Source organism: Myotis myotis, unplaced genomic scaffold (assembly GCF_014108235.1).
Source record: "Myotis myotis isolate mMyoMyo1 unplaced genomic scaffold, mMyoMyo1.p scaffold_m19_p_3, whole genome shotgun sequence".
In the NCBI taxonomy this organism is placed as follows: Eukaryota; Metazoa; Chordata; class Mammalia; order Chiroptera; family Vespertilionidae; genus Myotis; species Myotis myotis.
In genome coordinates this window covers 54,778,839-54,790,677 of record NW_023416335.1, presented here as the reverse complement: position 1 = coordinate 54,790,677, position 11,839 = coordinate 54,778,839, and the positions used below count along the sequence as shown (strand labels likewise).

Here is an 11,839-nt window from a genome sequence, read left to right as displayed (position 1 = left end):
GACGAGTGATGGTTGTTCTAAAAGTTTCTTTATAGAGTATCTATTCTAGATTATAAATCCTAGAAGATAAATATAAGGGTCTGTGAGAAATTCTGTACCAGTTTTGATTAGCTTTTTGATTATAATGAATGTGTGGGTTTGGGTTGAAGAAAATACCCTATGATTTTATTTGTTTTCTTTAAAATTCATTCCAGTAACTTTTGTTGAACTTAGCCAGCCTGTTAAATTTGTTTCTAGAATAAATTTGAGTTAAATAGTAAGTTCATGCAGGTTTGTGTTTTTTGAGTTTTTAAATTTATCATGAGATCTTTCTTCTTTACCACTTCTCATCCCCACACATAAACACCTAGAGTCTCCAAGGCTGCCAGTAATTTCTTCCCTCTGAGTTTCATCAACATACAAAAGGAAAACACCTAATTAGAGTAAGTAATTTAATAAACTATATTAGCCAGAAAATCAATTCAAAATAGCTGGGAAATAAAAGGTTATAGTGGTTTAATGTGTGATTGGAGCCCTGCTCAGGAAAACAACAACAACAACAACAACAACAAAAAAAAACCAACAAAAAACCCCACAAAGACTAGAGGAGAATCTGTGATCATGGTAAATTTATCCATTTAGGAGTAATCTGGGACATGCTATAAAAATCAGTTTAGGTCACATCTAGGGTCTTAACTAAAGATATTAACAGTATCATAAACAGAGTATCAATTAAATTGTGAAGGGTGTTAATAGGGTATATAATATGAAAACAAGAGAAGATTAAAAAAAAATGGGGCACAGGACTTGTGAAAATAGCAATACCAAGAAATAAAGAAGGTCAAAATGGGAAGATGAAGTCTAATATATTTGGAGGCAAGTTCATTTTAAACCCCTATATTTAATTCCATTCCATTAATAATGCAGCACATCTGGGAAGAAGCATTTGGAAGAAAGTAGTACTTAAAGAGACTTAAATGTGATCGTGATTAGACCTAAGGGTAGATATAATTTTGCTGTGTGAATCTGGAGATATTGCCAATGTGATCTAGGAGTCATTGGCATACAGATAGGTATAAACTATTTTTTGACTGTTGATGAGAACTTTGCTCAAAAATTGAAGTGAACTAGAATGGGGTCCAAGCAAGCTACATGATAGATATATTGAAAAACAGGCATAATAAATATAAAATAAAACATGATTACCAATTAATAAAAGACCATTTAAAACTCAGTTTAAGGTATTGTGTTCAGTGTTGCAGTTATAAAAATCAATCATTGTGAAGTAAGACAAATAAGTTACAGTTCTTCCCCATAAAGAAAATCATAATCTAATGAGTAAAAGAGGTATTTGAGCAAGCCAATGTGTGTATGTGGCTGAGGGTGTGGTTAATGTTCTTTGAAGGTGCAGAGCAAAAAAGCATTCAGTAATTCCAGGGAAATATTAGGAAAAGCAACAGACAGAGGCATTTGAATGGGACATTGACAGGTAAATTGCATTTGAAAAGGTGGATGAGGATTGTAGGCAGATCAAACAAAAGGAACAGGCAAAAGGCAGAGGGCAGGCTAGACCAAGGGTACAGAATGACAATGGGCAGACACCTTTCTGAGGGAAAAGGGACTAAAAGAATAGGTTCTCAGGGGAAATGTATACACAGTTCTTTAAATAGCACATCACTGTTCTCAGAGACAAAAAAAAAAAAAAAAATTTCAGTGACCTTAGTGTTGCATATATTCTATAATTTCAAACTGTATACGTTAGTTGATAGCAGATGATAAAGCCTCTTAGCATAAAGGCACAGATGTAGTAAGAAAAGGACTCAGGTTTGGAGTAGACATAGGTAACTACTGCCTCCGTAATTTTCTGCCTTTGTTTTTGTTTTGTTTGTTGGGTTTTTTTGTTTTTTTAATTTTTTATTGATTAAGTTATTACATATTTGTCCTTATCCCCACATTACCCCCTATGCCCCCCAATCATGTTCTCACCCCCTCTGTTGTCTGTGTCCATTGGTTAGGCTTATATGCATGCATACAAGTCCTTTGGTTGATCTCTCCCCCTTATCCCTCCCCTCCCCTACCTTCCCTCTGAGGTTTGACGGTCTGGTCGATGCTTCTCTGTCTCTGGATCTGTTTTTGTTCATCAGTTTATGTTGTTCATTATATTCCACAAATGAGTGAGATCATGTGATATTGATCTTTCTCTGACTGGCTTATTTCACTCAGCATAATGCTCTCCAGTTCCATCCATGCTGTTGCAAATGGTAAGAACTCCTTTTTTACTGCAGCGTAGTATTCCATTGTGTAGATGTACCACAGTTTTCTAATCCACTCATCTACTGATGGGCACTTAGGCTGTTTCCAAATCTTAGCTATGGTGAATTGTGCTGCTGTGAACATAGGAGTGCATATATCCTTTCTAATTGGTGTTTCTAGTTTCTTGGGATATATTCCTAGAAGTGGGATCACTGGGTCAAATGACCATGGAGAAGATAATTAGACTCACTGAGCTTAAGTTTTGTATCTTGTAAAAATACAGAAAATAATTCCTACTTCCTAGGTCATATTATAAATAGGTATCAGCAAATGTTTTTGAAGCTTCTGTCATAGTACTATTTACATTGTAAGTGCTCAATCAATGGCAGTTGTATTATTAGTATTACTACTATGACTATTTTCTAACTACATGATACTGGGTCTCAATAAATGTTAGCTATGTAAAGTTAAGAGTCTCATTTATATTTTATAATAAAGTATGGACTTCCTTATTTTTTAAAATTTACTTCCTTGCCATAAATAAAAAAAAAAAACCTAAGGAAAAAAACATTTGCCTTTGGAGCTGTTATCTGTAGGGTGTGCTCCTCATCCCCACTGGTTGCTGGTGGGAGTGGGCTTCTTGCGATAACACACAAAAAATAATTTTCTGAGACTCCCATAGGAGAACCAGTGATTTTTATTTGCATGGAATTAATTCCCCGAGTTTCCAAGCTCCCATTTCCCTTTGTCCCATCATTGAAGAAGTGTAGGTATGGCTTCAGCAGAGCTAGGATTAAAACCATTGCCCAGAGTTTCCATTCAATGTCTGCACAGTCTAATCCAGCACCAGGCTACCTTAGCTTGTGTTCCCAGCTGCAGACATTAGTCCATTGCGTGTGGCTATAATGGGAACACGGGCGAATGCAAGAAAACAGGAGCAAAACCAATGGAACCAGAGAGTCAAAAGAGCCAAGAGTTAAGAGAATTCCTTTGTCTGCAGATTACATATCCCCAAATTTTTGCGGGCTTGCTGTGGCCTCACCTCCTCTGGCCAATGATCTTTGTTCCCAGGTTTGATTGACAGCAAGTACCTTTTCTATGTCACCCCAACTTCACTGCACATGTCTCCATCCTTCCCGTTTGTCCAGCCCTTTCCCTCGGGGTTTTCCAGGGAATGGACTTGTGGTTCCCTGGGGAGTATAAAGTTGCACCTTCCTGGTGAAGCTGCCCAAATGACATGCCTAAAATGTCTGGTTTCCTCCTTTGCTCCTTTCCTATTATTAATAACTAGCTAATTTCAATGGCATCAAATCTGCTATGACCATAATCACATCAGGAGTATAATTGCTGCAGATCCTTAGAAATCTGGAAACAATTGTTTCTTTCTTCCTAATTCTATTTAGGGCCATCAGGTGACTTACACCCTAGAAAGAACACACATATTATAGTTTAACATCATATAGATTATTGTGAATTAGTTTCATTTTCCAAATACTAGGTTTTTTTTTTTTTTTTTTTTTTTTTTTTTTTTTTTTTATTAGTTAAGGTATTACAAATGTGTCCTCATCCCCCCCATTAACCCCCAACCTCCCCCACACACACACTCATGCTCCCGAAGGACTTGTATACATGTATATAAGCCATACCAATGGACATGGACAACAGGGGGATGGGAGCAAATACTAGGTTTTAAGTCCTTCATACAGAAAATCATTAGTTACTGACATTCTTCGACAACATTGAATTAGATGCCAAGGTACATTTAAAATACGTGAAACTATCAGAAATACCTTGAAAAATTAGTATTTGTAATCCAGTAGAGAATTTTAGAGAACAAAGGAACTTACTTATTTCCCAGGTTTAATTTATTTTTACTACCAGCCTTTGGGGGGTGGGAGGGAGTAGAAGAGGAAGAGGAAAGTTCCTTTCTGCTCTTTCCATCCCTCAATGCCTGTTCAATATACTCTTTAAGTCCATTCTCATCCTCAGCTATCCCATAGTCTCACTCCTCATCACTTTATACAAAAGCTTTTCAACAATATCCTTCCTCTCCCTCCTTATCTAATCACTCCCTCCCCTAATCCATCACAAGATACCACCTCTTCATCACAAACACTACTCAATGAATTGTTATTGCCTCTAAGAAATAGTTTACCTCCTCTGCCCTACATTTAAGACCACATATAATTCAACCTGTCCAACTCTGTCTTCCTCACTTAACTCTAATTAGAGTGGTCTTTCAATGACTGTCAAATATTCTATAGTTGACTCTATTGCAAGTCAGGTTATATAATAAATTCTTTCCCAACCAAAATATCCTTCCCTATGAACTAAATTCCACCTACCCTTTATGCCCACATAAGTTCCATAACCAGCATGAGTTTATTGTAGATAGCAGAGGCCTTGGAGAGTTCCATACCTGAGTTTGAGGTCTGGCTCCATTATTTACTTCAATATTAACCTAGAGAAATTACCTAACTTCTGAAACTTCTGTTGCTATCATCTATTAAATGACGAAAATAATGTTTCCTCCCTCAGAGTGCTGCTTTGAGAATTAAGTGGGATAATTTAATAAAGGAATTTACACAATTTCTAGTAAATAATATTTGCTATTATAGATAAACTAGGGGCCCGGTGCACGAAATTCGTGCACTGGGTGTGGGGCGGGGGGCAGTGTCCCTCAGCCCAGCCTGCCCCCTCTCACATACTGGGAGCCCTCAGGCGTTGATCCCCATCACCCTCCAATCGAAGGATTGGCCCCTTGCCCAGGCCTGACGCCTCTGGCCCAGGCGTCAGGCCCGGGCAGCGGGGACCCACAGCTGCAGCGGCCCCGCGATCCTGGGCTCCGCTTTAGGCCCAGGCAAGGGACCCCTAGCTCTTGGGACTGCCAGCTTCGACGATCGCTGGCTCCACCCCTACTTCCTGCTATCACTGGCCAGGGCTGCAAAGGCTCCTGATTCTCCGATCATGGCTGGGGGGCAGGGCAAAGGCGGCCCTGGGGCCGCCTTTGCCCTGCCCCCCAGCTCTTAGCTCCCCCCTAGTTTCCGATCACTGTCAGTGGCAGGGGGCTTCTTCCTGCTTTCCCTTTCGCCTCCCTGCATTGTGCCTACATATGCAAATTAGCCGCCATCTTGTTGGCAGTTAACTGCCAATCTTAGTTGGCAGTTAACTGCCAATCTTAGTTGGCAGTTAACTGCCAATCTTAGTTGGCAGTTAACTGCCAATCTTAGTTGGCAGTTAACTGCCAATCTTAGTTGGCAGTTAACTGCCAATCTTAGTTGGCAGTTAACTGCCAATCTTAGTTGGCAGTTAACTGCCAATCTTAGTTGGCAGTTAACTGCCAATCTTAGTTGGTAGTTAATTTGCATATAGCCCTGATTAGCCAATGAAAAGGGTATCCTCATATGCCAATTACCATTTTTCTCTTTTATTAGTGTAGATTTCTTTGATCATACTCATACTTCCTATAAATTCATATTTGACCAAAATTGAACATTCATTATTATCACAATCAGGTAAAAAAAAAAATCAGCTATTTAAAAGAAAAATTGCAAAGACATGCCCTGAATAAATGATATTTTTCATTTTATCTAATTCTACATATTTTCAAAACTTATGCATTTGAAGTGCCTTATTGTAATCATTGAAATATTTCTTTAAAAATGTTTAAATTAAAAAGACAACGAGTGATAGCATGGGTGTGTAGATATTAGAACTCTCATGCATTGTTGGTGGGAATGTGTACTATAGAAAACTAGTTGGGAAGTTTTTTAAAATGTTGAATCTGGAGTTATCACATGATCCAGCAGTTCCACTCCTAGGTATCTACTCAAGTGAAATGAACATATATGTCCACACAGGACTTGTACATAAATATTCATAGCAGCATTATTCATAAAAGCCAAAAAATGAAAACCACACAAATGTTCAGCAACTGATTTAATAGATAAATCAACAGTAGTTTATATAAGTTAATTATACTTCAATACAGATGTTTAGAACAGATTTTGTTTTTCCCATTAGAACGTCAGCTGACTTCTCAATAGAAATACTTCAGGCCAGAAGGGAACCGCATGAGGTACTCAAAGTAATGAAAAGCAAGAGTGCTGTATCTAAGATTACTGTATCCAGCGAGGCTATCATTTAAAATTGAAGGTGAAATAAACAGCTTTCCAGATCAATAAAAGAAAGGTTAAAGACTTCAAAACAAAGACCATAAAAAGAAACAAAGAAGGCCTCTACATAATACTAAAGGGAATGATTTAACAAGAAAATATAACCCTTGTAAACATGTGTGCACCCAATATAGGAGCACCCAATTTTTTTAAAAAACCCTTGATGGAATTTAAGGGAGAGATTAACAGTAACACAGTCATATTAGGGGACTTTCACACCCCAGTGACATCACTGGATAGATCTTCCAGACAAAAAAAATCAACAAGGAAACAGAAGCCTTAAATGATACACTAGATCAGATGGATCTGATATTTACAGAACATTTCACCCCAAAAGGACAGAATATACATTCTTCTCAAGTGCACATGAAACAATGTCAAAGATAGACCACATGTTAGGACACAAAACAAGTCTATACAAATTCAGGAAGATTGAAATCATATCAAACACCTTCTCTGATCATAATGGTATTGCACTAGAAATCATAAGAAAAAACTGAAAAACACAGAAATACATAGAAGCTAAACAACGAATGGGTTAACAATGACATCAATGATGAAATCAGAAAATATCTTGAAATTAATGCAAATGAGAGCACAACAACCCCAAATCTATGGGATGCAATGAAAGCAGTCCAAAGAGGGGAATTCATAGCATTACAGGCCTACCTGAAGAAACATGAAAAAAAATCTAACTTTACACTTAAAGGTACTAGAAAAAGAATGATAAAGAAAGCCCAGCCCAGCCAGTGTGGCTCCATGGTTGAGTGTGGACCTATGAACCAAGAGATAACGGTTCAATTCCCAGTAGGGGCACATGCTTGGGTTGTGGCTCGATCCCCAGTGTGGGGCATGCAAGAGGCAGCAATCAATGATTCTCTCTCTAATTCATGTATCTATCTCTCTATCCCTCTCTCTCCCTCTCTGAAATCAATAAAAATATATTTAAAAAAAAGAAAAGATTTTGTTTTAATTTTATAAGCAATGGGAAACCACTTAAGATTTTTAAATGAAGAAAAACTATTGAAAAAATTGCCAGTAAAGAATTATTCAGATTAAAATATAAAACTAGACAATGTCCTTGAGCATCTCCAGGAAGGCCTGCGGGGATGGCGCCTCCACATTCGGGAAGGTGTCGCGGACTCTGCCGAACCAGAAGAAGTATTTCTCCTCCAGCCAGATGAACCCGAAGTGGTCCTCATCGAACAGGATGAAGACTCCGGGGCAGCAGTGCCTGGGGTGGGCGAAGGACTCAATGTCCACGCCGTAGAAACACATCCTGCAGGTCCGGGGGTAGTTCTGGTCACTTGAGCGCACGCCCACAGGCAGCACAAACCGGACAGGCTGCTCCTCCGAAGCTGCGGCCCCGGACGCCCCGGCGCTGGGCTGGGCAGGGCTCTGCCATTCATGGCCCTGGCTTTCCTCAGTCGCGTCTTCTCGCTGCTGCTGCTGCTGCTCCCGGGTCACCTGCTCGTCCATCTCCCGGACCACGCGGGAGAGCTCGTCGAAGTTGCGGAAGAACTCGCCCTCTGGCAGCCGGATGCGGCGCAGGAGGTGGATCTCTAGCGCCTTCGAGCCGATCCCCATGAGCCTGGTGACCCTGGCGTACTTCCCGTGGAAGCTGAGCATGAGGGTCGTGGGGCCGAAGGCGTTGTATTTGCGGTGGAAGAGGCCTGGCCTGATGAGGTCGTCCGCGCGGCGCGGCGGGAGGTAGAGGCGGCGGTAGGTCAGGCAGTCATACCGCTGTCCGTCCTCCTGCACCCGACCCCGCCCGCGCCCCCGTTCTCCCCTGAGCCGCGTTGGTGAACCCGTTCGGTGGTCGGTCCTCTTGCACTGGATGGTGAGCCTGTCCCCCTGGATCTGCATGTGGCCGCTGTGGGGCCTGCCGAGGAGGCCGGCCATGCACTCCAGCGCGGCTGAGTTCCGCTCCGTCAGGCGGATTCGGAACGAGGGCTTGATAGGCATTGGGCCCCGCACAGGGGTGTTGAGGGGAGGCCTGTACGGCCAGGCAGTAATGCATAAGCCGTCCACCACGACGTTCAGCAGGATTCTCACGCTGTAATTTAGCTGCCACAACCCCAAAATGTGTCTGTATGAGAACAGCTTCGCATAGACTTCTCGATAAGACATACCGGTCATCTCCGGGTTCTGCAGGTTTTCAGGAACGCCAAACTCCTCGCGGCAGCGCCGACTCCAGATGCTGTCGGTGTGCAGGATGTGCTGGAATCTGGTGCAGGCCTGGGCCAGGCTGCGCAGGTCGGTGCCGGGGAGCGAGGCGAAGATCTCCACCAGGATCTCCACCGGCAGGTCGGGCAGCGAGCAGGGCGGGGGCGGCGGGGGCGGGGGCGGCGTGGGGCTCGCGATTCCTACCCTCCGCGCACAGCGCCGCGCTGCCTCGTCCACCTCGACGTGCTTTTCTGCCGGGGACGGCTTGCTGTGGGCCGCTGCCATCTCAGCTGGGCGCTGGCGCTCCTGACGACACCGCTTGGCGTCGGCCGCTGCCGTCTCAGCTGGGCGCTGGCGCTTCTGAAGACACCCATGTCCCTGCGAAGAGCCCGCGCCACAGAGGCCAGCGCACTCCTCCATGTCTCCACCTGTAACTGCCACCACAGCCCGGGCTTTAAACTGGCTCAATCCGCCCTAGAGTCCGGCCACGCCCCCATGGCCTAGCCACGCCCCCTCAGAGAGGAGCCAATTGTAGGACTCTAAAGAAACCCATACCGCCCTGATTGGTTTGGCTCGGTGGATAGAGCGTTGGCCTGCGGACTGAAGGGTCCCAGGTTCGAATCCAGTTAAGGGCATGTACCTTGGTTGCGGGCAAATCCCCAGTAGGGGGTGTGCAGGAGGCAGCTGATTGATGTTTCTGACTTTCTGTTCCTCTCCCTTCCTCTCTGCAAAATATTAAAGAAAGAAACTCATACCCATTAACAGTCGCCTCCCAGTCCTCCCGCCCTAGCCCTAGCCCTTCTATCTAATATGCCTCCAGGGATACAGGGATATGCCTATGGGCAGGGGGACATTTCAGTCATAATATCTGGTCTTTTGTGACTGGCTTCTTTCATTTAGCATAACATTTTTAAAGTTTTATGTATGCTATATTCTAGTATGGGTATACCACATTTTGTTTACCCATTCATCAGTTGATGAGTATTTGGGTTGTTTACGGTTTGAGGCTCTTATGAGTAACGCGGCTATGAACATTGTGTACACGTTTTTTTGTGTGAACATGTTTCCGTTTCTTTTGGGTATGTAACTAGAAGTGGAACTTCCGGGTCATCTGGTAACTCTATGCTTAGCATATTGAGGAACTGCCAAAAACATTTTCCAACATGGCCCGCTATTTTACATTTCCACCAGCATTGTACGAGGGGTCCAATTTTTAAACATTCTCATGAATGCTTTTTTTAAAAAAATATTGCCCTAACCAGTTTGGCTCAGTGGATAGAGCATCGGCCTGCAGACTGAAGGGTCCCAGATTCTGGTCAAGGGCATGTACCTTGGTTGCGGGCACATCCCCAGCAGGGGGTGTGCAGGAGGCAGCTGATTGATGTTTCTGGCTCTCTATCCATCTCCCTTCCTCTCTGTAAAAAATCAATAAAATAAATATTTAAAATCTACACTAATAAAAGAGAAAAATGATAATTGGCGTACGGCGCTACCCTTTTCATTGGCTAATCAGGGCTATATGCAAATTAACTGCCAACTAAGATTGGCAGTTAACTGCCAACTAAGATTGGCAGTTAACTGCCAACTAAGATTGGCAGTTAACTGCCAACTAAGATTGGCAGTTAACTGCCAACTAAGATTGGCAGTTAACTGCCAACAAGATGGCGGCTAATTTGCATATGTAGGCACAATGCAGGGAGGCGAAAGGGAAAGCAGGAAGAAGCCCCCTGCCACTGACAGTGATCGGAAACCCAGGGGGGAGCTAAGAGCTGGGGGGCAGGGCAAAGGCGGCCCTGGGGCCATGATCGGAGAATCAGGCGCCTTTGCAGCCCTGGCCAGTGATAGCAGGAAGTAGGGGTGGAGCCAGTGATGGGAGCTGGGCACGGTCGAAGCTGGCAGTCCCAGGAGCTAGGGGTCCCTTGCCTGGGCCTAAAGCGAAGCCCACGATTGCGGGGCGCTGCAGCTGCGGGTCCCCGCTGCCCGGGCCGGACGCCTAGGCCAGAGGCGTTAGGCCTGGGCAGGGGCAGAGCGGGAGACCGCGGGGAGCTGGGGGTCCCCTGCCCAGGCCGGACACCTCTGCCGGAGGCCTCAGGCCTGGTCAAGGGGCCGATCCGGTGATTGGTGATCGGAGGGTGATGAGGGTCAACTCCTCTGGCCGAGGCATCAGGCCTGGGTGGGGGGCGGAGCCGGGGATTGGGGGGATATGAGGGTCCCCTTGCCCAGGCCTGAAGCCTGGGTCAGAGGCGTCAGGCTTGGGCGGGGGGTGGAGTAAGCGATCAGAGGGAGATGGGGGTCCCCTGCCCAGGCATGATTCCTGGGCCAGAGGCCTCAGGCCTGGGCGGGGGCCAGAGCCAGTGATCGGGGGGAGATGGGGGTCCCCTGTCCAAGCCTGACACCTTTGGTGGAGGCATCAGGCCTGGGCAAGGGGCCGATCAGGCGATCGGAGGGTGATGGGGGTCTACGCCTCTGGCCGAGGCATCAGGCCTGGGCAAGGGGCAGAGCCAGCAATCGGAGGCGTCTGGGGGTCCCCTGCCCAGGCCTGACGCCTGGGCCAGAGGCATCAGGCATGGGCAAGGGGCCGATCCTTTGATTGGAGGGTGATGGGGGTCAACGCCTGAGGGCTCCCAGTATGTGAGAGGGGGCAGGCTGAGCTGAGGGACACGCCCCCCCCCCCAGTGCACGAATTTCGTGCACCGGGCCCCTAAGATATATATATATATTATAACCATCCTAAAAAAATAAAATAAAATAAAATAGTAAAACCATATTAAAACTTCACATCTTCACTTTGAAGCCATATCACTTATTTTTGAACTATAATTTTTGAGTATTAACTGTGGGACAGTGTCTACACCAGCTACATTAGCCTAATTATGCCAACAACACAGTGAGATAAATAGAGGGAATAAAGAGCTTGGCCAACAAGGTCACAGAGCTAGTAAGTGGCTAAGTAAGGATGGAAACCCTGGTCTGTCTGATTTTAAAGCCCACATTCGTCCCAAGCCTTTTAACCACCTTGCAGTGTAGCCTCATTCTCTCTATCCACTTTTCTCTCCTTCATTTGACTAACAGAATAACCAGGCCAACGCTTGATCCTACCACAGTCACACCCTAAATTAGGGTAGAAGCTTCCACAGGCCTTTTAATATTGTCTCTGGTTGTCACAGAGTATTTTATTTCTGTGTTGTCATCTTCTAGATCTTCTAAGATATAAGGACTATATCTTTTTGCTGCTGAAATTTCAGCACTAGTACTATATTAGTATA

At 44.5% G+C, this 11,839-nt stretch overlaps 1 protein-coding gene across 1 annotated transcript; it reads right to left on the bottom strand.

Annotated features, from left to right (window-relative positions):
- Nucleotides 1–7,475: 7,475 nt before the first annotated feature.
- On the bottom strand, nt 7,476–8,993 carry LOC118650410 (F-box only protein 31-like). The gene has a single exon (XM_036298893.1). It carries the CDS (start codon nt 8,991–8,993, stop codon nt 7,476–7,478), a length of 1,518 nt encoding a protein of 505 aa, XP_036154786.1.
- Between the last annotated feature and the right edge of the window lie 2,846 nt (nt 8,994–11,839).